At 34.2% G+C, this 26565-nt stretch overlaps 1 protein-coding gene across 1 annotated transcript in view; it reads right to left on the reverse strand.

Moving 5' to 3' along the window:
* Positions 1-26565, reverse strand: part of LOC149803515 (uncharacterized) — a 140061-nt gene that overhangs the window by 33839 nt on the left and 79657 nt on the right. The window contains exons 22-27 of the mRNA XM_089953939.1: positions 23189-23288; positions 18953-19035; positions 17126-17368; positions 13623-14025; positions 3730-3995; positions 1292-1519 (exon numbers count right to left, since the gene is read on the reverse strand). Coding sequence (XP_089810065.1) covers positions 1292-1519; positions 3730-3995; positions 13623-14025; positions 17126-17368; positions 18953-19035; positions 23189-23288 — 1323 coding nt within the window. The remainder of the gene's footprint in view (positions 1-1291; positions 1520-3729; positions 3996-13622; positions 14026-17125; positions 17369-18952; positions 19036-23188; positions 23289-26565) is intronic.

Below are 26565 nucleotides of genomic sequence, written 5' to 3' on the forward strand. Positions count from 1 at the left end.
ACATTTATTTCGTGAGACAATCTAAGTCAAAACTCAATTTTTGATTTGTTCAATTAGTACATTGTTGATGTTGTGATTTCATTGGAAGTAACAGTGAAACTTCTTATCATCCTTGAGGATATCTCTAAGTGCCAGTTCAGGAATTCTCTGAAACTCACTTGCCCACAATGGTCCGTATCTGTGAAAACAAGCTCTTTATTTGACGAAGTATTCTTTTACCTGGTTGCCTTGCTATCTTTGATCACAGTTATGAATAAGTCAGTTAATTTAAGCTAGTTTATGTTACATACACAATAATATTTTTAACAGTGTTCGATTGATCCAAAAGTGAGTTCACCTGACATACAACTGGGGCCACTAGATGTTAAGTTTGTAGGATTTGTGTGCCTTTTCAGTTTCCTTTTATCCACATCCTTTATTTGATTCAAAAGACATAATTAACGTGATAATACAAAGGAGGCCAGCTTTTAATTTACTGCAATACTACAACAAATACTTTCGCAAATCAGTTATAAAAACATGGTCGGCACTTAATTAGGTTCTCAGAGAAATGCTTGCGAACATAGCTGTTACAGTAGACTGACAAATTAAAATTTATGTTTAAATACACATTGCATTTATGATGATTACACTTAAGAGGAACTAAAAGATAGACCTAAAACACAAATTTAACTTAACAAAAATTATGTAATTGGTATTTAAGTATTAATGTACTGCCTACACTAGGCATAAGTGACATTTTCATTGATCGAAATTCCCTTGAATATTTTTAGTTGTGGTGTACTAAGAATGTCGTCTGGAAAGAAAATGTAACCACTAATATGACTTCTTATTAAAAGTTAATAATTTCAAAATGTTGATTAAAATTCTAGGTCCTATCTACCATTTTTGACTATAAAATGAGCAATATATGAATGTTTCAGTGACCAATTTTGATCGCAATTTTCTTCAAGTTTTAAGAAATAGGGATCATTTTTTTGGTATTTACTGGTTTAAAAAAATTAGATCCATGCCTGACCCCACATTATAAGTGGGTTTGCGAGTTATCAGGGTGCGAGTTATTGAGGAAGTGGTATAGTTTAATGGCAGATTGGCACATTATTGGCTATATAGAGTTGAGTAAGCTTAGGTATGCAAAATGACAAATAAAACAAAGATATTGCATGAAAAAATGAATAAAATTCCCAAAATACTTTTTAAAAATTCACGATCTTCTCAGCTGGACCATCAACACTGCAATTTCAGCATTATACAAAAAGCACACAACACAAATGTAAACAAAAATTCTGACCTTGGTTAGGTCCTGTTTATCTTGGTGTCTGGCCCAAATCACAGCTGCTATATACACCACTGTGATGACCATCATAGTAACATAAATTGTTGGGTTCTTGTAGAAGTCCATATTGGAGAAGACAAAGTTCCAGTCGATGTTGTTTGGTGCCACTGCCCAACCACCAGCAAATGTGGTCAAGTGACTTGTATAACAGTGAGTTCCTCTAGTGGATGTCAAAGGTCCGACCTAAAATTAGACATTCCGTTTTTTTATGCCACAAGTAAAACTCCATATTAATTCACTAAACTTTGTGTATTTAGATTAGAAACAAAAACAAGATTATAAGTACCATGAATGGCAATCTGCCCACCCCATGTTTAATAGTTCTCTATGTCGGCACTTAGCCTCTAGTTGACTCTGGAGATTATTGACCAATAGGTCTTGATGACCTTTGCACTCTTGTACTAAACTTAATATGCAGAAACCATTATGTTATGACCAATTATGTCAATGACCTGTGATCTTTAGACCCCAAAATTAATAGTTTTCTTTATTAACCTAAGTTTGAGCCTCCACAAATGAAATTACTCAATAACAAAAGCTATTCAGAAAAATTAAATTTGTCTTTGCACCTCAATGATACAGACCCTTTAATGACCAAAATTAAAAGACATCTTTCTTAACTCAAGTACAAGCCAGACATAAAATGTGTTCAAGGTTGGTTATCAAACTTTTCCTTCCAAAACTGATAGGATCCTTTAATACCCCAAGTACAGACTATCTATAAAGTTTGCTAACTGTAGACGATGGAGAACCAGAGCTACTGTGCAGAGATGATTTCTCTTCTTTAAGTCCCAGTGATCTTGACCTTTGATCTTTTGACAACAAAAATCTTGGGATAGGAAAAACAGTGACTGTGTTTTATGTCCCAAGACATATATGCAAGTAAAATATATAACAATTTAGGTGTCCCAACACTTAAAGACAAAAAATTGTGCAGACAAAAGGTTGCTTATATCAAAGATAACTACCTCTGCATTATTATTGCAATTATTTTCAAAGCAATATTTCTGATACTTCTTTATTGTATTTTAGATGCATTCTTGACGCTTAATTCAATGGTGCCTATGATTTGAAACAAAGACATATTTCAATATATATGTGGTGACACCATGATATAAACAAGGTCAATATAAATGTGAGTGATATACCAAACATTATTTTCATTGTTTTAATACTGGTACGGCATTTTAAAGAGTTAGGTATTTCAATTTTAAAGGCAGAAAATGTCATTACTAGCAACTTTCAACAATTTTAATGCAATAATGCATAAATCAAAAATAGTAAACTAGGGCAAAATTAGGTAAATTTTCTGTTAATATCTTTACATCATTCATGATAATGCTCAATGCTTGTCATATTCCAATGAAATTATACATATTTTAAATAGGTAGAAAAAGTAAGAAAACAGCAGAAAATTACATATATTTATCCATTTGTCAACAAATGACAATCTGTTCAGAAGCAGTAGCAATAACATGATTTTCAAGCCATGATGGCCATACTGCATGTCATACCATTTTCATTCAACTAGACAATAAATGAAGTCTCCCAGTGAAAACACAATGTCAATATAACCAACTGTCCAGGATAAGTAGTGATAACAAGATTTTAAGATGACCTCCACGGCAGATATATTTGAAGCATGAGGGGCATCATTGTCCTTTAGGATGAAAAAGACATCAATAGAAGTCTTATAGTGAAATTGCTATGCTGTTATGACCATCCATTCAGAATGAGTAGCAATAACAAGAATATTTTTAAGATGGACATATCAGATGTCAGACCAGTGCCATTTTCATTTTGGATCCTTACCAGAAGTCTTCCAGTGAAAATCTCATGTCGATATGACCATCCATTTAGGCGGTGTAGCAATAACTAGATTTTCAAGATGACCACTGTCATTTTTTATATCTGGAGCATCATATTCACTTAGGACCAACTAGTCAAGAAGTATTAAGTGAAAATGTCATGTTAATATGACTATCTATTCTGGATGAGTAGCGATAACAAGATTTTTAAGATGGCCACCATGGCAAATCTATTGGATGTCAGATCAGCACCATTTTCATTTGGGATCAACTAAACATCATACAAAGTATTTTACTGAAACCCCATGTCCATCTATTCTGAAGCAGAACAAGATTTTCAAGATGTTTGCCAAGACAACTATAATGAATGTCTAGGACGCATCATTTTCATACAGAGCCAACTAATCCTGTGATGAATGTATTTGTAAGCTTTCATATCAATTTCCCCAATTGTTTAGAAGAAAAAGCAATAACCAGCTTGTGCTGGTGGATGATGGACGCCAGATGACAAACTAAAGGCCATCATGTAAATCTATAACTAATAAACAAGCGGATTCAGTGATCAAGAAACTTGTGTGATCATACCTTAGTTCCAGCAGTTTTCCAGGTGCCAGTGGTTTTATCATAGTAGGGACAAGATGCTGTGTAGGTCCGTATGGTGTAATCAGTGGTGAACCTGCCAGTTCCAGGAGCAAACTTTGGTATTGTGGCTCTTGTCGTGTACTTGTCCTGTTCTGATGGAGCCAACTGACGAACTCCAAAGTACACATTACCAGCTGGATATTTAGATGCCTCATCACTGTCAATGAAGCAAGTGTATGGATCTGGTTGCTCTTTATCACCATAGAAATCTATAGATCAAAAAGGCAAAACAGTATTTGTCAGTATTGATGAAAATAACCTTTTGCTATTATTATGAAAAACTAAAAATGGTTTCCAAAAACAAATGTCTTAGTATTTTTGTTGGTCTGATTAAAGACATTTCATTGCAAAGAAAGTCTTATCTTTGGCTATTAAGAAAAGAAAAGCATTTCATTCTAAAGCAGCACTGTGTCACCTTTTACAAGAACTCCATGCAGCCTCATTTTGACTATTGTAATATAATATGGGGAAATACATCTGATCTTAATATTAAGAAAATATTCTGGATGCAAAAATGAGATTGTAAAATAATACTAGATGGGCAAACAGAAAACATTACAAAGACAATAGATACTTTGAAAATATCACCTTTTCAAAAACAAATTCACAATTTCTGTCAAGTCCACAGAAGTTTACTTGAGAAATACATTTCATTGCAAAATAAATCAGCAACAGCCAAAACCTTATATCAATGACAGACAAAAAGTTTCTAATTCCAAAAACAAGAGAAGAATTATTTAAAAACAGTTTTTGATAATCCAAGTCTGCTACATGGAACAATATTCCAAAAGAAATCAAAGAATCTTCTAGCATATCAGCTTTTCACCAATGGTGTATTAAATGGATGAAATCAAAATCTTATAAATAGCACACGGCCTATTTTCCTCCTCCAGCTACTCTGTTGCATAAATATTGGTGTGTGTTGTGCATGATTTAAACTTTGACTAATGAACATTGATAACTGTTGCTTTTAGAGTGTATACAATTTGCATGTATAGTTAACTAGTCTCGGACTGCGGTTTCTATGTACATGAATATATGCACGCATGAATGTATCTGTATCTGTATATATATATATATATATATATATATATGCATACATTGTTAGATATAGAGGCTTAAACTTAAGTAACAATACCATGTAAAACAAAACAATCTATTAAGTTTCCAAAATATACATTTATTTAAATAAAATATAATATCAAACAAAGTAAAGGAATTAAAAATAACTTACAGTGTATAAATTCCTAGAATATAATCCTAAAATTGTACTTTCAATTTCTCACTAATCCAGAAACTGTTCCCAGGTATTCTAAACGAAGGTTTTAAAGTGCTTTTGTGCTATCGTTAACACCACTCAACTATCACAGTTATTTATCCAAATGTTTTTAATTCAATGTAATCTCATGAATGTAGAATAACAATGAAGTTTTGGAAATTTTCACATAATCCAATGGAGGTAAATAAATATTCAAGTCCTATATATATTCACATAATCTCAAAGTACAGACTTTTTAAATTAAAGTTTATCCACTCAGCTAAACTGTATCCAATGAACATATAAATAGATCTCAGTTTTCTTCTCTGACTCTTACAAAACCTGCATAACCGAATAAGAATAAAATACATAGTGCATTTGGTCATTATATAGCAACTTTATATGCACCATGTCAACAATATCTGATTCACAAAAATTTCTCGAACAAATATATTATTTCAAAATAACTAAAATAGTCACAAACAAACAGTCCTGTTCTGACCTTCAAAATCTGATTGAATGAATTAAATGCTAGGACATACATGATAGCTCTCTACAGGGCAATTGCACTATGAATGAATTTTTACATGACCTCCATTCATATTCATATGAAATTCATAACTGAGTTAGCTGCTGATCTGACCTTAGCAATCAGCCTTGTTATAAATTAAATTCCTATGATGAAGTGTTTATGTAGTTAACATAGTGCTAGCCAACCACTGAAATAAAGAAATTAAAATACAACTGAGTTAAATAAAAACTATATTATACTTTAAAAGATCATACAGAGATCCATAACAATATGCAATGGTATGTAAACATGTATGTGGTGCAAGGGCAGTGATTGATTAACTCTGTATACACATCTGTACATATATTTATAAAAGGCTCAAGGTAGATTAATTCTATTAAGTAACTTATTGCATTACTCATATTAAATAAAGTATATATATATATATATATATATATATATATATATATATATATATATATATATATATATATATAAAATCTATTTTACTTCTCCTTCTTATTATAGAAGTTTATAACTGATATATAAACAAATTTGACTGGTTTCCAGTACAGGTTCCATTGTAATTTATCAAGCCATTAAAATACCATTTTTGAGATTAAAATATGTATATCTGAAAATACTTTCTCAGCAGGGCTTCTGAAAATTCTGACCCCACCCACAACAGGAGGTAACTAAGTACATTAAAAAACTGTACCTGGTCCAATTGCTGTTTATTGATATCAATGAGACAAAAAGAGATGGAAGAATATATAGTTTATTTTAGAAAGGAAACAAAAAACAGCTTGAAAAAGATGAATTCAAGTAACTCATGTAATATGTGAGTTAATTCAACCATCATGGCATAAGCAGAACTTGCAACAGAGCTGAGGCAAGAAGGCACTAGACACAAGTTTAAAAAGTTCAGACCTATGGCAGATTCCAAACTAGTCACAGGTGAAAAGCCTTTGGTTGAGACAATTTAAATTTTGCCAGGAGGTTGGTGAGGTCTTTGCTTTGTAATACATCTTCTGTTCCATGATCTCAAAATATGTTTGAAATTGTGGAATGATATCCCTTGATAGTGATTTGCGTTAACTTATTCATTTTGATGAGCTGAAGGAAGAAGTTAGCAATCTGTGCTATGGAGGAAGGAAATTGTCTCCACTTGCACCACTGGGAGAAATTCAACTTACACTTCCGAAGGAAGGATATGTCTCCACTTGCACATCTGAGAGAAAACTCTTCTTCCCTGTTTTCAAAGTGATAGGTCTTTTTGCATAAGTGATACTGTCCACTGAGAATTTTTATTCCCTGAGTTCATTTTTATATGAGTTAGGCATGCAGGTTCAATAGTTCTGGGCTCAGGTGGAATACCTGCATGCGTAGTTGCTTCAGCAGGCAGGAAACAAACCAGACTTTTTCTGTGAATTTCCTCTGCTAAGTTTGACAACATTATTGACTGATGATTTTTCCCACTTGAAGGAAGCAATCAAAATCAGATAGCACACTGAATCCCTAGATTTTTGAAAGAGTCTAGTGGATTTATACGTAACTTTTAAGTTTCTTATAAGTGAATGTCAGTGTATACAAGTTTAAGTACAATAAACCTAGAAAAAATATTAATCTTTGCTTGATCTACATTTAAGTTATAAGTGCATAAAAGTCATTTACAGAGTGGTATAAGCCTTTATTGGCTGAGTATAAGTGAACTGCAAGTTAATGTACATTGTCATTTTTGATTACAGTTTACTGCCTTATAAAGTCTCAAGTCCTAGGTTTAATGCAAAATGTAACATGTCTAACAAAAGATTTTACTATGAACTTGTTTTCAAAATTGTAATAACTTTGTACCAGATTTATTAAAAGTCATGTAAAAAAAAGAGAATTTCATGTTTAACTTATAATGCTTTAAGAGTTTAAAAAAAACAACTTTGAAAAAGGATTTTCTATTTTGATAGGCCTTAAGTATCAAAGCTAGAATAAGACAACTTGTATGTATGTATGTGTATGTTTGAATTGCAAAATTGGGAGATGAGCAAGAATATACAATGCTATCGGGTATTTCTGTGCACCTAAGGTTTCCGTCACCAATACAGATGCAAAACGCATACCAAATTCGACCGATTGATGAAAATAAAATACTGGAATGCTTACCTTTTGAAAAGAGGCAATTGTCACCAGAATATTCTGTTCAAAATAATATTAATTTTGGACACATGGGATACCACCCCCTTGTTTTCATGACTCATGAGATGTCAGCCTATTCTGCACACAGCTTTGAAAAGATGTAATGTTTATCCATTGGGCTATAGAAATGAAATACATTACCTTGGACTGTTTCTGTCAGCAGTTCAGTTGAGTAATTAGATCAGGTTTATAGCTAGTTTTACAAAATTCAATGTAACATGCCAATAAAGGCAAGAGATATTAAGCAAACTAAACCAATCATGTAATTTTTTAAAATAAAGTTCAACTTTTTAGAAAAAATTAGCTATTATGTTGAATAGAAACAACAATGAATAGTATGTAATGTGTTTACAACGTCTTCTCTTATGGGGAAAAATTACTAAAGAATTTAGAAACAGACTATATGCTGGTAAATTTCTTGAGAATCCCATTCTAGCAGCATGTTGGGTAGCAAATGATTCTGTATGTGTCTGACAAACGTTTCGCAAAATTGGAAACTTGGATTAAGATGCAGAATGTTTTTTTTAAGCCAAACATCTGCATCTTTTAAATAATGTATTTATTTGTATGATTCTAAAAGATACCTAGTAAATAGGATTTTCTGGGCTACAGGTTGAAGAAGGTCATGGAGTGGGTCTTCATGTTGACATTTAGAAATCACATTTTTATATGCATTTTGAGTCAAATTGTGGGATATTTTTGGATCCTTTATGAATATCACTTTTCTTAATTAAAGTACAATCATTCTTTCTTGATACCAAAATGGATTTTTTTATACTCAAAATAGCACGTGATCCAATGTTTACACAAATGACGTATCATTGCCCAGAATTACCCGATGCGCAGAATTGGCCGACATGGTGGTACACATTGAGACATGGAATTTTTCAGCATCCAGGAATAAATTATTTCCTTTGATTTCATTTAAAATGAAACATTAATTCTGCATATTTTATTTTAAATCATAGAAAACATAATTTTTTGCTGGATGCTAAAAATTGAATGTCACAGAGAAACTAATTATTTTCCTAGTAAATTATGTTTTCTTGGATACCTACCCAATCATAATACCTTAGGAGAACTACTACTACCTTGAAAATCCAGCCCTCCCAGATAAATCTTTTAGAGGAAAAGAGCTAAATGTTATCTGGCTTTCTATGTGGCAGTTGAGAAGAATGATCTCCCCTTAATACAGGGATTGGTGGCAAAACCCATGAATATTTCAGTTACTACTGGAGCATAAGGTATTCTCTCTTTATGGAACTAACTATGAGAATGCTGGGAGGGTGTATCATGCTTGGGTAGGTATTCACAAATAAACATAATACATTAGAAGAATAGGTACAAGGCCAAGGGATGTACCATCTCCAGTCCCCTAAGGTACGTGAACCAGTTCTAGGTAACCCGACTGGAGAAGGCTCAAATAAATAAGAAACATAATACATTAGAAGAACAGGTACAAGGCCAAGGGATGTACCATCTCCAGTCCCTAAATTATGTGAACCAGTTCTAGGTAACCCGACTGGAGAAGGCTCCATCTGTCAGGGATCGGCTTCAAAAAGGAAAATTTTCTCTCCTTACCTTAGAAATCTTTCATCTCAAAGAACTAAACTTGATCTGGGGGGACCTATAGCTGTGGCATAACAGGTCATCTTTCCAGGTTGTTTGACAGCTTCATGATAGGGCATGTATTTTGCTGATTCCGTCTGCTTCCACTAATGTGATAAGGAAGCAAGTCTTGCATGAAAGGTGATCCAAAGATGCCCTTGAAAGAGTTCAAATGGTGTTATGTTAAACCAGGTTAGTACCCAAGATAGGTTCCACTTTGGGCACAGAGACAATGTTTTTGGCAGTGTATAATCAAACTTGAAGAGAAAGTAGGATAAGTCTTTGGTTTGTCTGATATCCTCTCTTCCATGATGATGAAAGGTGTCAACAATCTTGGAACGGTAACCTTTTAGAGTGTCTGGTGCTAAATGTTTCTCATCAAAGTGCCAAAGGAGGAAGTGACCAATTTCATGTATAGTGGTTTAATGTGTTCTTGTGTATACCACTGTGTAAAAATTTCCATTTGCCTATGTCTCGCTTTCTGAGTGGTGAGCCTTCTTGGTTCAGCAATTATCTCCATGGCTGGCTGAGAGAACTGTTTATTTCTGAGGGTGTGTTTGAAATGATCCAGATGTGTAGTTCAACAGGACTGGGTTGGGTGTCAAACAACTGCCATGGTGGTTGTTTGAGTAGATGAGGAAAATCCTCTGTTTTCCATGGAATTTCCATTGTGAGATTGACAAAATCATTGATCCACAACTCCTCCCATCTGAGTGGTGCAATGAGGATTAGGCAACACTCTGATTCACTTCCTTTTGTATCACCTTTGGAATTAGAGGTTGTAGAGGTTAGGCGAGTGCATCCAGGCCATTCCAATCTATGGATAGCATATTGACTGCCCAGGCTTTGATATCTGGGATAGGTCCAGTGAATGTTGGGAGCTTGGCATTCCATCTTATCGCTAAGAGGTCCACTAATGATCAGTCCCATCAGGTGCATATCTGAGTGAAAACTGAGGGACTATTCTATCTGAATAAGATGACTGTCCCAGGACAAAGAACCCACTATTATGTTTAGGCCTCCAGAAATCTGACAAACTTGGACATGGATTTGTTGTTGATGGCACCATTTTAGAAAGTCCCACACCAGTATGCAAAGGTCTAGGGACTTGGTTCCTCTTTGCCATTTGAAATAAGTCACCACCATAAATCACGCAGAGTTGTTGAATAGAAGGAGGACTCCCTTGCCATTTAAAAATTTCTGCCTTCTGTGAAAGGTTTTCAAAATGGCCTTCATCTTGAGGATATTGATATGTAAATGCCAGTCCTGGGAAGAGCACACTCCACCAGCTTCTCATAAAGACAGTAGTAGGTGTGCACCCCCCAGCCTTCTGTACTTACATCCATACAGATTGGTTATAGTTGCAGAGATATACCCACTGTGAGCCATGTTAGGTTACTCCAAGTCTGTAGATGGTACCTCATATTTGTGTAAATGTGAAGATATTGGTCAAGCAGTCAAACTTTTGGAAGTCTTGTGAAAAGGGACATGAAGATGTGCACTTTTTATGTCCACACTGATTGCAAAGTCTCCTTTTTGAGCAGCATTCAACATGCATCGTGGTGTTTCTATTGAGAGCCAAGAAGTGTGAATGAATTGATAGAAGGCACTTAAATTTATGATAGGGAGCAGAGTGCTGTTTGCCTATGGAACCAAGAAAAGTATGGAATTTATTATTTTGAATGATTTTTACCACCCTTTTCTGAAGATCATTTATTTTTTGCTGCAAATTGGTGGATTTTGAATGGGTCTGTTGGAATGTTTGAAGCTGATAAGACTCTGGACAGAGCTGTTTTGAAAGTGATGCATTGTCCCTTGGAAACCACTTGTCAGGTCCAATGATCATCATGGCTAATCTTCTCCCATTCAGTAGCAAAAGACTAAAACCTTCCTCCTACTGGGATATGTGGGAAGGGTGGTGTGGAGACTGTCATGTTTTTTCTTTTAGAGATGGAAGTATAAATAAACTTTGGCATAAGTGATTCCTGCTTTTCTGTCTTTTGTCCAGATTGGTTTGTGAGAACCATGAATTTTAGGGTGAGGAAACAACTTGTCAGAGGTTTGTGTTTGAGTCGTGTCCCTTTGTTCCTTTTGTTGGTGTCCTGAAACAACTCTGTATTGGTATTGCAGCTGTCCTGGTCAACTGTTGGGGGTTTCCAAATAAAAGGCTGGTGCATGGCAATAGTAGAACCATTGACGAAACTTAATGAAAGGCATTTTGTGAGAAAATGAGATGGTTGATGCTGTGGTCTTACAATTGATGATGTTATACAGTTAAAAATGTCTGTGAATCTGTCAGACTGCAGAAGTAATTTGAAGTTAGATTCTTCCTTTTTTGTGATAAGATCAACATGTACTTCTGGTCCAGAAAGTTGTTAAAGTAGGAAGAAGCAGGCAAAACTCAAGAGGTAAAATGTGGTAAACTTCTTCATGGGAAGCTCTGAAGCCTGATTCTTGCCTCAGTAGATGTAAAGAAGGAGAAAAAGCATTATTGTCTTTGCTAGCATGAGGTGAGGCTGTTTCCTGGTTGATGAATCTGGCAAAGAGTGTAGAGGTCTGCTTCTGACAAAACTTGTGGAGTGCCCTGAAGTAGAATTGGTGATTTCCAATCGGTCACTGATTAAAGAGTCCCTTCTACGTGAGGTCTTGACTTGGCATTGTAAATGGAGAGTGCAGTGAGATCATATGTGGGTTAGACTGGTTTCCATAATTGCCTGAATACACTGGGTTCAATAGACTGGCTGAGAGATTGATTTCTGGGAACTTATTGTGCTGAGGTCTTTGTCCCTGAAGATCCGTTGTAGCAGGTCTTTTGCCAGTCGAAATGAAAATAGGTCATATTAGTAGAGAGGATGTTGTCCAAGTCATAATGTTGGGATGGGTTAAGGGATGTTTGATCAACATGAACAGTAAGTGTATCATTGAAGCAAAAGGATACTTTGTTTTGTTTTGCTTGCTCACTGATTATCATCAAGAGCTGTAGAGTGGAACCCTGAGGAGGCAAGGCCTAAAGATATTGTCAGCAATTAGGAATCCTGTGGTGGTGATTTAAGTGACAGGGCTGTCTCTGATTATGTAGTTTTGTAACTGGAGAGCCCTTTGTTGATTTATCCCCTTTCTCTGCCAAACATTTGCACTGAGGATGAGTCAGCATGTAGTTTTATAGTGTCTCCATCCTCAGTCATGCATTTCTGCATTTTGCCCATGGTCTAATCTTTAAAACAAACATAGCCAAATGTATAAAACTGTTACAGCTCTCTGTCTCTTATAATTAAACATAAAGAAGGTGCAGAGTGATACCTGAAAGTGCTACCTGGAAAATAGCAAGTGAATTTAATAAAACTATGAAGCATCCCAAATAATTTACCATGCCACCTGTGAGAGGTTCAAGGACAACCCATACAGGTAAATACAATGAAGTGTGGCATCCAGACTTTAAAAGTATTAGTAGAGAACACTCGCCTGTATATAGCCAGTCATTGTGGAATTATATATTAAAAGTTTTCTATAGGTCTCAGGGACTTGCAGATTGACATAAAAGAAGATAAATTGTGGCTAAAATTGTAAAGGCAGAATTCAATTATGTCGACATAGATTCTGGCTTTTGTGAGGTCTCTCATATGACAGTGTGTTTCTTGGCACAAGCAGAAGTAGTAACTCAGATATTTATGGATCTTGCCACCATCCCTATTATCAAGGGGATATCACTTTGCCCAACCACCACCTAGGTGGGCAGATAACTTTTGCTCTTTTTAGCTAAAATTGTTATCTGGGAGGGCTGGATTTTTGAGGTGGTAGTACTTCTCCTACAGTATTATGTTTTAGTAATGTATTTAAAGAAGAAAGACATTTCAGCAACTATGGTTCTGGGGAAAATGCTGTATACCATAGTTTAGGCTCAAACACATTTGCTTGTCTGTTTGTTGAATTTGATCCACAGCAGTTTACAGATGGAATATTGTTACAAAAACTTGTTCCCTGGATTTGTATTTTATTTGGTGCTTTCTAGCAACATGTAATATACATAAATATTATAGGATTCACAGACTGACAAATGATACACGTCTACACTCAACATTAAGACTAGATTCACAGACTGACAATTGATACAAGTCCACACTTAACCATTGATAAGAAAGTGTTTCTCTGGATAAATATAAATCAAATTTATGAATAAAATCCCAGTGATTATCACGACTAAGTTAGATAATCATGGCTGTACTGTATCTTGGATTATCTATGAATATATCATAAACGACTTCTACTCACCTTTATTTGCCATGCTGTCAGGGATCATACAGAAATAGTCATATTCGTCAGTGGTGACATTGGGCAATGCTCCAAATCTTACGAAGACAATGAACTGTACTGATGTGTTTTGGGGTCTGAACTCGGCATGAACAGATGTAAAGTTATCTTTTCTCTCCATTCGGTGGTAAAAGAGATGCTCCCATTCCCGATCAGGAATAACAGGGTTTGCATACACCAATTCTGGCAATGGTATGAAGGGGTCCAGTGGAATAAACAGGGAGATCATTGAGGTCAGATTTGCAATGGAGATCTCATTCCCATTGTCATCATAGAAGGCAAGTGAAAGCGACCCGGCATAATCAGATATCACACCAGGCCCGCCACCCTTGTATGCTCCAGCAACATTTACCGTGGTTTGCACCTATATAAAATACCAAAAGCAGAGCGAAACTTACTTTTAACAATGACAGACAACTTGTATTATCCTGGTTCAAACTGTTGCTACTGAATACACTGGATTAACCAGACTGCAGATAAAGAGGGTAAATATTTCATGCCTTCAATATGTCTTCATCATTATTGCTTTTTATCATACATACACTGCCTACGTTTTTGAAATCTTCATTATTTTCTTTATTTTATGACTTCATGAATTACTGTAAATACCAGTAACTTTTTAATAAAATGTATAGTCACATAATAGCTCTCCTGGCTACACCTGTTCTTTCAAAAACTGAAAGAACAATGTGAAATGTCAGAGGTATTGCAAGTCAAATTACTGTATATACTTGCTTATAAGACATGTCCAACTGCAAACTGCACAGACCAAGTTGTCATCGCATAATGCACCAGCAGATATATGGGTCTGTGCAGTTTGTTAGGAGTTATCAGTAGAAAACCCTGATCGATCTGCAGATGCATTATACTATGATATCATATAAACTTTATTATATATTTTACAAACATTAAAACTTATCAACTTTTTATTATATGCTAGAAACTACAAGCCATAAATAAAACCTTAAACATTAATTTTAATTGGCTGTCTAAATGGAGCAAAGCTTAAACACACAGTTTATTCAAACATGTTCCCATATGTAGCAAAACAAATTTGACAGTAAGAATAATTTAAAAAAAGACTAAACTTATGTTAATCAACATACAACAGTGAAATTTAAATGATGAGTCCATCATGTGTTAATGAACAACGGTGAAATTTAAATGCTGCCTTCCATCACATGTAAATGAACAGCGGTGAAATTTAAATGTTGAGTTCCATCATATGTAAATGAACAACGGTGAAATTGAAATGTTGAGTTCCATCATATGGTAATGAACAACGGTGAAATTTAAATGTTGAGTTCCATCATATGTAAATGAATAACGGTTAAATTTAAATGCTGAGTTCCATCATATGTAAATGAATAACGGTGAAATTTAATTGTTTAGTTCCATCATATGGTAATGAACATACAGCAGTGAAATTGAAATGTTTCTGTTTACAACAATGATTTACCATATCACAGATCCAACATGTTTTTGGATGACACAACATTACATAGCACTGGATCAACAGGCTATGAGATTAGCACTAAATTTAATAAAGATTCTATAAAAGTAACTAACTAGTGTGAGCACAATCAGGGTAAGAAGATACATGCAACCAAATCAAAAGTGATGATCATGGGTTGTCAAGTAAGAGTAAAAGCTGATACAAATGATTTGAAAGTAACGATAAAAGGAATGGATATACAACAGTCTGAAAATGAAGAACTTATTGGCATCATGAAAGACAATATCTTGTGCTGGAAAATGCAAGTTGATAAGGTCATTAAAAAAGTTAACTCACTGCTTTATCTCTTAACAAAATAAAATCTTTTCTCCCTCAAGAAGAAAGAAAGATATTCTACAGTGCATATATTATGCCACACATAGAATATTACTGAAATTTCAAAACAGACTGTCTAGAGATATTCTTGATGCCGATTTAGATACACCTCAACAAATCTTTTTAAAACCCTAAAGTGGCTTCCATTTCTGCAGAGAACTCAGTTTCAAAAGGGTTTACTAGTCTATAAAGCTTTACATTGATTGGCTCCTGATTACTACTATCTTAAATGTAACTTTAGGTTCATTAAAAATGTACATATTTGTGAGCTATGATCAATCTCAAACAATAAGTTATATTTACCTAAACCAAATTCAATGTTTTATAAGAAGAGTTTAAATTTTTCTGGAGCCAATTCCGAACCACCTTATTATATAAAGTCAGCTGACTCATGCCAAGCTTTCAAGAAGCTTCCTAGTCAACATCTACAGAAAAAATTATTTGTATGATATTTTTGAATTCATTACTACTGCTCTTTAAAACATTGTTGTATCCTGTACTCACCTATAATGTTTTACACATGTTCATGGCTACTCTTTGTATCCTGTTTGTACTCATCCTTAAGGCCTTGTGCATATTTTAATGTAGCAGTAAATAAATTGTCTAGGTTTTAATGGCATTTTGTTGTCTAAAGACTCCTCATCTTGTAAAAATTGTGCATTATATATTTGTATAAATGTAATTGTAGAAGGCCTCATGAAAGATTGGTCAGTTGTCCAAATAAGCTTCTACTTTAAATAAAGTCATTATTATTATTATTATTATTATGTTTAGTTCCATTATATGTTAATGAATGTGAGTTCCATCATATCAGTCATAATCAAAACTTTAAACACAAACTTTTAATCTGATGTCTGGGTCATAGCACAAATTCTCCTGTACTTTGTACAAATGAACAAAAATCCAGAAATAATACTGATACCAAACTGGGGTGTATCTTTTAAAAAAATACTATCAAAGGAAACAGAAATGATAATAACATAAAATAAATTTAAAAAAAGATTTCAGTGGAAAACTAATTGATAAAATTAAAATATTGTATAACAGCTTTTCCAAAGTGATTTTTCTTGTCACTACATTTATCTCAGTGTTTCTTCCTTTAGTTATGTAATCAGTAAATAATAATTACATATTTCTTGAAACATAAATAAGCTATTAGAGATATATAATTATATTAAATACACATTCAATTTTAATTCATTATGAAAGACATTTTCTTGCTTTGTGCACACACACACACACACACACACAAAGACACACAAGATCACAAAATACCCAATCTGGGTAAAACACAAACCCAAACAAGTCTAGAAACAACACTCTAGAAATATTGCAGTTATGATTAAGTATTGCTTTTCAACCCCCCAGATAACATATTTTGCTAAAAGCTGCATAAAAACTCACAGAATCAAGAGATTTTTCTTTCGTAAGGAATAAATCTTGTATGCATGAAGTACAATATAAACCTGTTTATCTCAAATGCACAGGAGATGCTCATGTACTGGTATTGTGATATTCATATGTTACCATCCATAGTGTGAAAGTGTTGGGACATGTGTTAGGTCTGATCAGGCAGCAGCTCTGACATTTGGGGTTAAAATAAAGAAACTTCTACGTTATTTTTAAGGCTTACTTTCATTGCCACTGTTGTGTTCTCCCCAACATTCATGATATCCGACATTGGGGGTACATTAACAAAACCAGTACCACACTGGGTCGTCTTGTTGCCAAGATCTTTGGCTGCATTCTTTTGAATGTTCGTCTCACTCTTTTCGGTCTTCAGTTGAACAGGATTCTCTGACTTAGTCATGGACTTCATCACCACATCCATCATTGAATCAATTGCTTCCTCATTTTGGGAATTTACAGTTCCAGCCTAATAAAGGAACAGCACTTTTAAAATAGAAAATTTCCATTCTTCAATTTATAACAAAAATTCCTGTACAATATTGCTTTTGTGATATGCCCAGAAAGCCAGAGGTTTAAAGTTTTGAAAAGTGGGAGCTGGAGGTGGGTTTATCATCAGGAAAGAATAGGTTTCTTCTGTAACAAAATTGTCAATACTTGGTGAATGTTTGGGGTTAACTTATCACCCTGAATAAAATGATTCGGGAGAATTAAAATAATGAATGAAAATTAAATATATTGCTATAAGAAAATAAGACATTAACAAGTATGTAGTAGGTAATAAGGAATAGCAAAAGTATTTTTCTTTGAAAATATTGAAGTCCAGTGTTCATTCCAGAAATTAAAAAAATGGAGTCATTCAGAAACAATAGTCCTTTTTGAAGGGAGTGGCACTCTACTGGCTGTAAAGAATTTCCAGGACTCCAAGATAAGTCCATTTCTCCTTTTCTTTGAAACACTCCCTGATATTCTTGAGCACCGGTAATAAACATGTCATCAAGATGGCCATATTGGATGTAGGATTGGCACTATTTTCTTTCACTACCAACTAGACATCAGAAGAAGTCTTATGGTGCAATAATGAGATTTTCAATATGGCTGCCACGGAGACTATTGGTAATCAAATTGGCACTTTCATCATTTAGGACCAGCTAGACTATGTAAGAAGTATTCTGGCAAATACCCCATGTTGATATGTCATTCCATTAAAGAAGAATAGTGATACCACAATTTTCAAGATGGCTTCAATGATAGCCATATTGAATGAAAGATTGGCACCATTTTTGTTTATAACCAAACAGACATCACTGGAAGTCTTTTTAAAAAAACTTTGTCAATATGACTATCCATCCAAGTGTAGTAGCTATAACAAGATTTTCAAGTTGGTCAGATATGCATCATTTTCATTCAGGACCAACAAGACATCATAATAAGTCTTTTGGAGAAAAACCATAGTGATACATGTTCAGGAAAAGTGGCAATAAAACAAGATTTTTTAAATGGTTGCTAAGCAACTTTATTGGATTTCCAAGTGACACCATTTTCATTTATGACCATCTAAACCTTTGGATGAAAGGTGTGTGAAGTTTCATGTCAATCATCCATTTCTGTCAGCCAATGAAACTTGTCATCTAATGATTCTTTTACAATAAGTGCACTTTATTCAGTCAGTCACCTTGGGTTGCACTCAGTTTAGTCATTCTACAATCAACCATTATTATCTTTCATCTTTATTTTCTGGGGTCTGATTTACATATCTTAGAGACATCTTTTTGCATCAAAGATAAAAAAGGTCAATGGTTCAGCCTAAAATGAACACTGGAAGCCAATTAAAATAAAGATTACTCTTGACGTAGAGTAATAGATTCACAATATAAAACTGATACCTATTTAGTAACAGATCTGAGAGTAACTGCAACTTAATTTTATATAGAAATTATATTTCTCACCATGACTAAAATGAAGATGTAATGATCAATAAAATATGCATTATTCCAGTAAACAAGCATGACAACTGATATGGATACTTATCCAACATACAGAAGACACATACCACTTGTTGCTGCTCGTATTTGTTGAAAATGGTACGACCTGCATCCCAGGCTCCCTCAAAATCATTGACACCAGCTGGAATATCTGAAAAGATTTTTGAAAGTATAATTTAGGCACTGAAAGGCTGAAGACTATCTGTTCATACTGATTTATGCTGACAAGAATTCCATGGCACATTCTATCTGCCCTACTCATGATGCCAATGTGTATGTTCCTTTAAAATTTTTCAAATGACCTTCATCCAAGCTTATGGGTAGAAGGGTGAAAGTGTGAAGGTATGAAAGGAAAATACTGATTCCACAGTCCATACCATGAATGTCAGCATTTTTTCCAAAGATTGGTGAAGTGATGATCATACAGAAAAAACTTGTGTAAGTGTATCTGGTGGTGGTGGTGGTGGTGTGTAGGGGTGTAATTGGGAGGAAAGAAGTTGGAAGGATCTCAAATGGCACTGCTTACAGATTCCATAGTTCAAGTATGATAGCTGTCCATCAGAGAGTCGATGACTTGTGCCCATTAACCAAGATTTCAAATGATGATGACCTTCTCTGAGGAACAATGGGGTGTTACTGGAGTGCATGGATGGAAAAATGCAGGCCTAATGTTTTAAAATCCAAGAATATATTTATCATTTCTATATTCTGAACTTAAGACAACAGAGAACAAGACTTCCATGATGAGATATTATAGTCTGCACCAAATGAACAGTCACTGATGTAGTAAATCTTGCCAGTAGCTTCCCAAAGGCAGGTGGTTCTTCCTCTGCTAAATATAATGGTCACCATGTGCTGAAAAATGCCATTAAAGCCATGAAACCAAACCAAAAACCTTGATAGAGTATGCAATAGTACAGCATGGTTAACTTGGGAGATTACTGACAAACAGGTCTCAAATGACCTCATTCTTTTGGTCAAGGTATGCAGTCTTGAACTAAACTTAATGTGCAGAAAGAATTATTTTCTTATTAGACTTAGAGAAACATTGATTTCTTCTCTTTAGACCACCAAAACTTAAGTTTAAATATCTGAAGTGTAAACCATCCATCAGGTCAGGTCCATAATTTTACTCTAGAACGAAAGTTATTCTGCAGAGCCTGTTTTGTTTTTCAGCCACAGTGACCCTAATCTTTGACCTCCAAAGTCAAAAGGCCTCTTCCATACTTTAAGTACAAGCCTTCCACAAGCTTTGGTCAAAGTACCAAAATTATTATGCAACAAATATTTTTCTTTTGTGAAAGTGATTTTAACCATTGACCTTTCTGACTACAAAATAATTAAGGTTTTACTTTAAACAATGTGCAAGCCATGCACAAAATTTGCTAAGTGATGATTATGGAGAACTTGAATTATTATGCAGAAACTATTTTTCCTCTTTCACATTGACATTGGATTTTCAACCTGAAGACTGATAGGGTTCTTCCTTACTCAAAATGAAGTCATGCACATAGTTTGCTAAATCATTTTTCTTCTTTTAGTGATGCTGACCTTTGAACTGTTGACCACAAGATAGATGGACAACATCACATGATATACTCTAACTTACAGCATGCATACAGAAGATTTAACCAAAATCTTAACCACTGATGCCATATTGAGTGACATCTATGTCTCACCAATGCTGAAGCAGGTAGGATCAAATACTTTCTGTAACATAATGAACTATACAAGAGTACCAGTATGGATGAGACATGTGTCTGCTGAACACATATTCAATGACCAGCAGCACTCTTAAGAATGCTAAGATTACAATGTCTCAGCAATATCAGTGTAGGTAGGTCATTATCTCAAAACTACATTTCCTCATGCTGTAACAAAACTCTGAATAAAATACTGTAGAACTTTGAACACTTAAGGCACTCTGAGATAAAAGAAAAGAGAATGCATTACACAGAGAATGAAGGAAACCGGCAGAGTACTCAAGTGATCGATGTCTGAGTTATCAAATCAAAGTATATATTATATGTTTTAAAAAATGCAGAAATTCAAATGAAAAGGTCAAATGATACAAAGAACCTGTTCAAAAACGTGTCATGCTAATGAGACAAAACATTGATTTAAATGTGATCCACAGAATAGCTGCATTAGGTGTAAAGGTAAAATGGGTGAATGGCCAGATAAGTAAATTTCTTGTGTGTGTGTGTGTATATATATATATATATATATATATATATATATATATATATATATATATATATATATATTACTGTGAGACATTGAACTGACCCAATCAATATTATGAACCCCTGAAGCATAATACATATATTAATGTATATATATATATATATATATATATATATATATATATATATATATATATATATATATATATATACAAACAAGGGATTACAAGGGTTTCCTGTTCTGAAAAGTATGTTTAAGTAAAGATGAGGTTCCATGGGAAGATTTATTAATACAAATATTTGAGTAAAAACCCAAAAAAGTACATCAATTTCATTTCAAATCTGTTGATAAATGATGGATGGATGGCAGCCTATTTACAGAAACAGCGACTATAATGGACAATCTGGGTGGAGTTTTGCAAGCCAGATTTCCATGAATAATTCAGATAGAAACTACATACACGACTCCCTCGATAACTTGCGCCCTGATAACTTGTGAACCTGCTTATAATGCGGGGTCAGGCATGGATCCCATTTTTTTTAAATCAGAAAATACCAAAAAATATTGATCCTTATTTCTTGAACTTGAAAAAAATCACAATGAAAATTGGTAAATGAAATGGTGATATATTGCTCATTTTATGGTTGAAAATGGTAGATATGACCTGGAAACTTTAATTAACATTAGAAATTATCAACTTTTAATAAGAAGTCATATAAGTGGTTACATTTTCTTTCCAAAACGACATTTTTAGTACACTGTAATTAAAGATATTCAAGGAAATTTCGATCGATGAAAATATCAATTACACCTAGTGTAGGCAGCATATTAACATTTAAATGCCAATTAAATAATTTTTATTAAGTGAAATTTGTGTTTTAATTCTATCTTTTAGTCCCACTTAAGCATGATCATCATAAATGCAATGTGTATTTAAACATAAAATGTGTCAATCTATCGTAACAGCTATGTTCACAAGCATTTCTCTGAGAACCTAATTAAGTGCTGACCATGTTTTGACAACTGATGTGCTGAAGTATTTGTTGTATTGTTGCACTGAATTAAAAGCTGTCCTCCTTTGTATTATCACATTAATTATATCTTAAGTTAAAAGGCACACAAATCCTACATATTTAAAATCTAGTGGCCCCAGTCATATGTCAAGTGAACTCACTTCAGTTAATCAATCAAACACTGTTATAAATTTTATTGTGTATGTAACATAAACTACCTTAAATTAACCAACTCTTTCATAACTGTGATCAGAGATAGCAAGGCAACCAAGGGAAATGAATACTTCATGAAATAAAGAGTTTGGTATCACAGATACAGAACACTGTGGGCAAGCGATTTTCAGAGAATTTCTGAACTGGCACTTAGAGATATCCTAAAGGATGATAAGAAGTTTCACAGTTAGTCTAGTTTCCGGCTACTTTGACTCCCGACTTGCTAGTATACTATTTAATTCCACTCTGGGAACAAGACTAATCAACAAAACAAAAAGCAGTGACACAATACACGTTTTAGCATACAGATGATGGTTGCTGAAACCAGTTGGAACAATCTTTCACATGTTGGAAATTTTGAAATTAAATGTTTTTTATACAGAATAATGAACAACTTCATTAGAAAAAGCGCATTATTAACAATTATTATCAAGGTGATTTTAAAAGGAGGATTCAGTCATTAAACAGCTCAGTTCCCTACCATGGTTTTCTTGATGTATAAGTGGAATTTTTCAATTTTTGGAGGACATATGATAACCCACACCCTTTCTTATAGTGCGGTCTATGTTTGCAGACCCCATTGTGCGCAAGTTATCGAGGGAGAGGTGTACATAATATGACAATTATTCCAGTTTAATATATATTTTGTTTGAATACAGCTGTAATTTCCACCAAATCTGAGCAAAAATCCATTTAAACCATTGAGAATAGCTGTGTAAGATTTTGTATGACTACAGTTTTTTGGAAGATGATAAAGTTAATCTCCAATATAAGATTAACTGACCAAAACGTCTGAAATAAAAGACATTGATGAAATTCAAGAAATGAAATTAAATTGTGGTAGACTATATGTCTGAAACTAATAATGTGATTCAAAATGTAAACAATTACCGTCTGTTGTGGAGAAAAGATTAGTGTCAAAGTCTTTGAGCTTGACATCCATTTCTTTCTTGTCACTCAGCGATGGATTCTTCTGGTTTACATCTGTGGCCTAGTTTTGTAAACAGAACTCAACATGAATTAAAATTTGAAAATAATGCAGAGGTTGAAAATGGGATATTTCTGATGTTTTGATTAATACAGTGATGACCTGCTGATATCAGCTCACCCCTTCTGTAATGAAAGATGTTCTCTTAAAAGATATGTCTCCTTGGACAAATGATAAATCCATGCTTCATTCAGTAATATGTGATCAGGTGATCTCTTATGAGGAGATGGCAATAGTTGTATAATGAAAAGGGAAGTATAGGATCATATTATATTCCTGCTATGAACTGAACTGAGACACCAGTTATTTTAAATTTCTGTTACCAAATATAACAAAAGGTGAGATGGAATCAAAACACTGGACAAAAGGTGTCTTAGATACCAAAAGGACCTGACCTTGAGTAGGAGCAGCAAATCCAAACGTTTAGTGTGATGATGTTATATTTAAAACATGAAGTGAACTGGCTATGGAAATATAAGTGAAGAATAAACTTTAACCAAAATATATCTCCATTATAAATTTTGACCCGATGGCCACATTGTGGGGCTGAGGTGGTACTGAAAGAAAGGGTGTATGTAATAATGTGATGAAATGAATCAAGTGAATGGTTATGGAAATATGAGTGATGATAACACTTTGACCAAAATGTACCCTCAGTGTACTTCTTGACACAATGACTCCACTCAGAGGCACAAGCGATAGTGAGAGAAGTGATGTATGTGATGATGTTACCAGTATGTGTTGCCATTATAATTCTCTGACTCAATGATCCCATCCTGGGGTGGGGGGTGGTAATTATATTCCAAATATAAAGTAAATCAGGCAGAGGGTTATTGATCTACATTACTGAACAAGAAATTGTATCCAAACTTTTAACCTAAATGTGACCCCATTATAATTCCTGTCACCATGATTCTATTCAGGGGTGGATCCCTAGGGACAAAAGTGATACTCAGAAAAGGGTTGTATATAATGTTGTTATATTTCAAAGAGATATTTGGTGATTTTTAAAAGAGGCTATGGAAAGGATGAGACAGAACCAAAAGAGAATAAGTGATACTGAGAAAATGGGATACTGTGATGATATTCCAAACGCAAACAATTTGGGTAAGGGGTTATTGAACTATGAAAACTGGGAACATGAGTAGAATGAATGGCACGTTAATAGTATCATATGAATGCACTAGTACAGCATTGTTGACTCTGGAGATTACTGAACAATGGGTCTCAGTAAACTGGTCAAAGTACAGTGTGACCCAGTTCTAACACAGTAACTGGGGTCCATAGAACCCAAGTGTGTTATAGACCGAATCGTGTTATATATAACCAAGTCAGTTAGCTGAAGAAAATGATACATTTACCTAAAATATGGCAGACGGGGGTGGGGTGGGGTGGAAAATAAAAGTGTGAGCAAAAATATGTGCTTTTGATTAAATGAAGACTAACTAGTCTGAAAAACACTTGTATATTGACAACTTAAATTTGTGTGAGGCAATCCATATTTTGTTAAGTACTGGACTTGTATATAATAAATCCATGAATTCAAGCATAGATCACATGTTCAAAAATATATTTTCATCTATATCTGATTGTCACTTAACAATTCACTATAGTTGTCACAAGTAGCACATGGCTATAGCTGTTTACATGCTACATGTACATGTACTTAAATTGGCCTAGATTTTGGTCAGTTGGAGACAGTATCATCTTGCCAAGACTGCCCAGGGGATGAGGCTATTGATTGGGAAATGAAGACTGGAACAAATTAAAAAGTTTAAGAAATATCTTTGCTATATACCCCATCTTCAGTTAACTTGATGGCCATATATCTATGGTTTGAAAAGATTGGAAAATATTTGTATTTTATGCTGCCATTGGTAGGGACCATAAGCATATTTTATTCCCCAGCAAAAATGAATTTTCATGGCACACTGAATGTGTTGCATCACTTTGGAAAATGCAACAGTCTATTAGATTCCAGTGCTTTTATTTAATTTTGATGCTGACTTACTTTGATGAAAGGCTATTTATTTTTATTGAAGATTGTAGTCGGTGAAGGGTGCATGTCTTTTTGAAGTTATCGCTAAAGGACACCTTTGGAAGACTAAACTTATGTCTGTTTCTTATTGAGTCAGCAACGTCACATAATTGTAGAACATTGATTTAATTTGTTTTCATCTGCTTAGTATTTATGCAGAACATTTGGTGCTTTAAAGGTGATCAATTTCCTTCAAAATTTCAGCAAAGCTATTTATTTCTGGGTACATTTTAAAAACAAAGGAATTAGCCATCATTTGGTCGATTGTAGCAATTATTTTTTCTGTCTTCAGAACTTGGTCAACTGTAGCTAGTCCCGGTAGCATAAGGAAACCAATAAGTAGATCTCATGGTTCTTTTGTTGGGATTTTTGGGGGATTACTGTGGCAGAGTGATGTTGCCTTCCATGCAGGCATTAGAAATTTATTTTAAAAAAGGTCCAACAGATGATGAATACACAGGTGTTCTGTTCTGTTCTGACAGGGATTACTGTAGAAAATAGGAGTGTTCTGAAGGATTTAATTCTATGGGGAAAAAGAAGAGGAATTTTACTTACCATCCACATACAGAGGTCAGTTAAAATATATTAATTACTAGTGAGCAGCCGATAATCTAACACAGTTTTGTCTGAAAGATCCATTATGACACAATGCCTCATTCGGTTGATTTCCGCTACCAGAAATGTTATAAAAAATATAAAAAACAATGCCGAGATCTCACAGCATACCGTACTCAGGCTAGATGTCAAAATAAGTTGATTATGATATAACAATGCACTGTTAACATTGTTTGTCAATAGCAACAAAGAATTTGTTTACCTAACAATAGATAAATTATGGTGCATTTTGGGGGTTTACTGTGGCAGAGTGATGTTGCCTTCCATGCAAGCATTAATTTTGCAGCTTCAAGTTTGCAGCTTCCTTTCATGATACCTCTGAATTTCTTCACTCCAAACCCATGGTTGTATAATTTGTCGCCAGTAAGGAATATAAGTCACAATTTGCGATGTTGGCAAAGCCTAGCATGATCCCTGAATCAAACTTTTTGCACGCTTTTTTTTCATACTTTTGAGAATAAGAAAAACTTTTACTGATTATGAGAAAAATACATGCATATGAAATTGCAGGAGCCATGCCACAATCATCTTAAATTAGAATTCATACACGATCTCTTCCACACAAATGATAATACATTTTTTACATGTTACTTTTTTACATTTTAAGAAACAAAAAATTTGTGTATG

Source organism: Sinohyriopsis cumingii, chromosome 3, assembly GCF_028554795.1.
Source record: "Sinohyriopsis cumingii isolate HCF-2022 chromosome 3, ASM2855479v2, whole genome shotgun sequence".
Lineage (NCBI taxonomy): Eukaryota > Metazoa > Mollusca > Bivalvia > Unionida > Unionidae > Sinohyriopsis > Sinohyriopsis cumingii.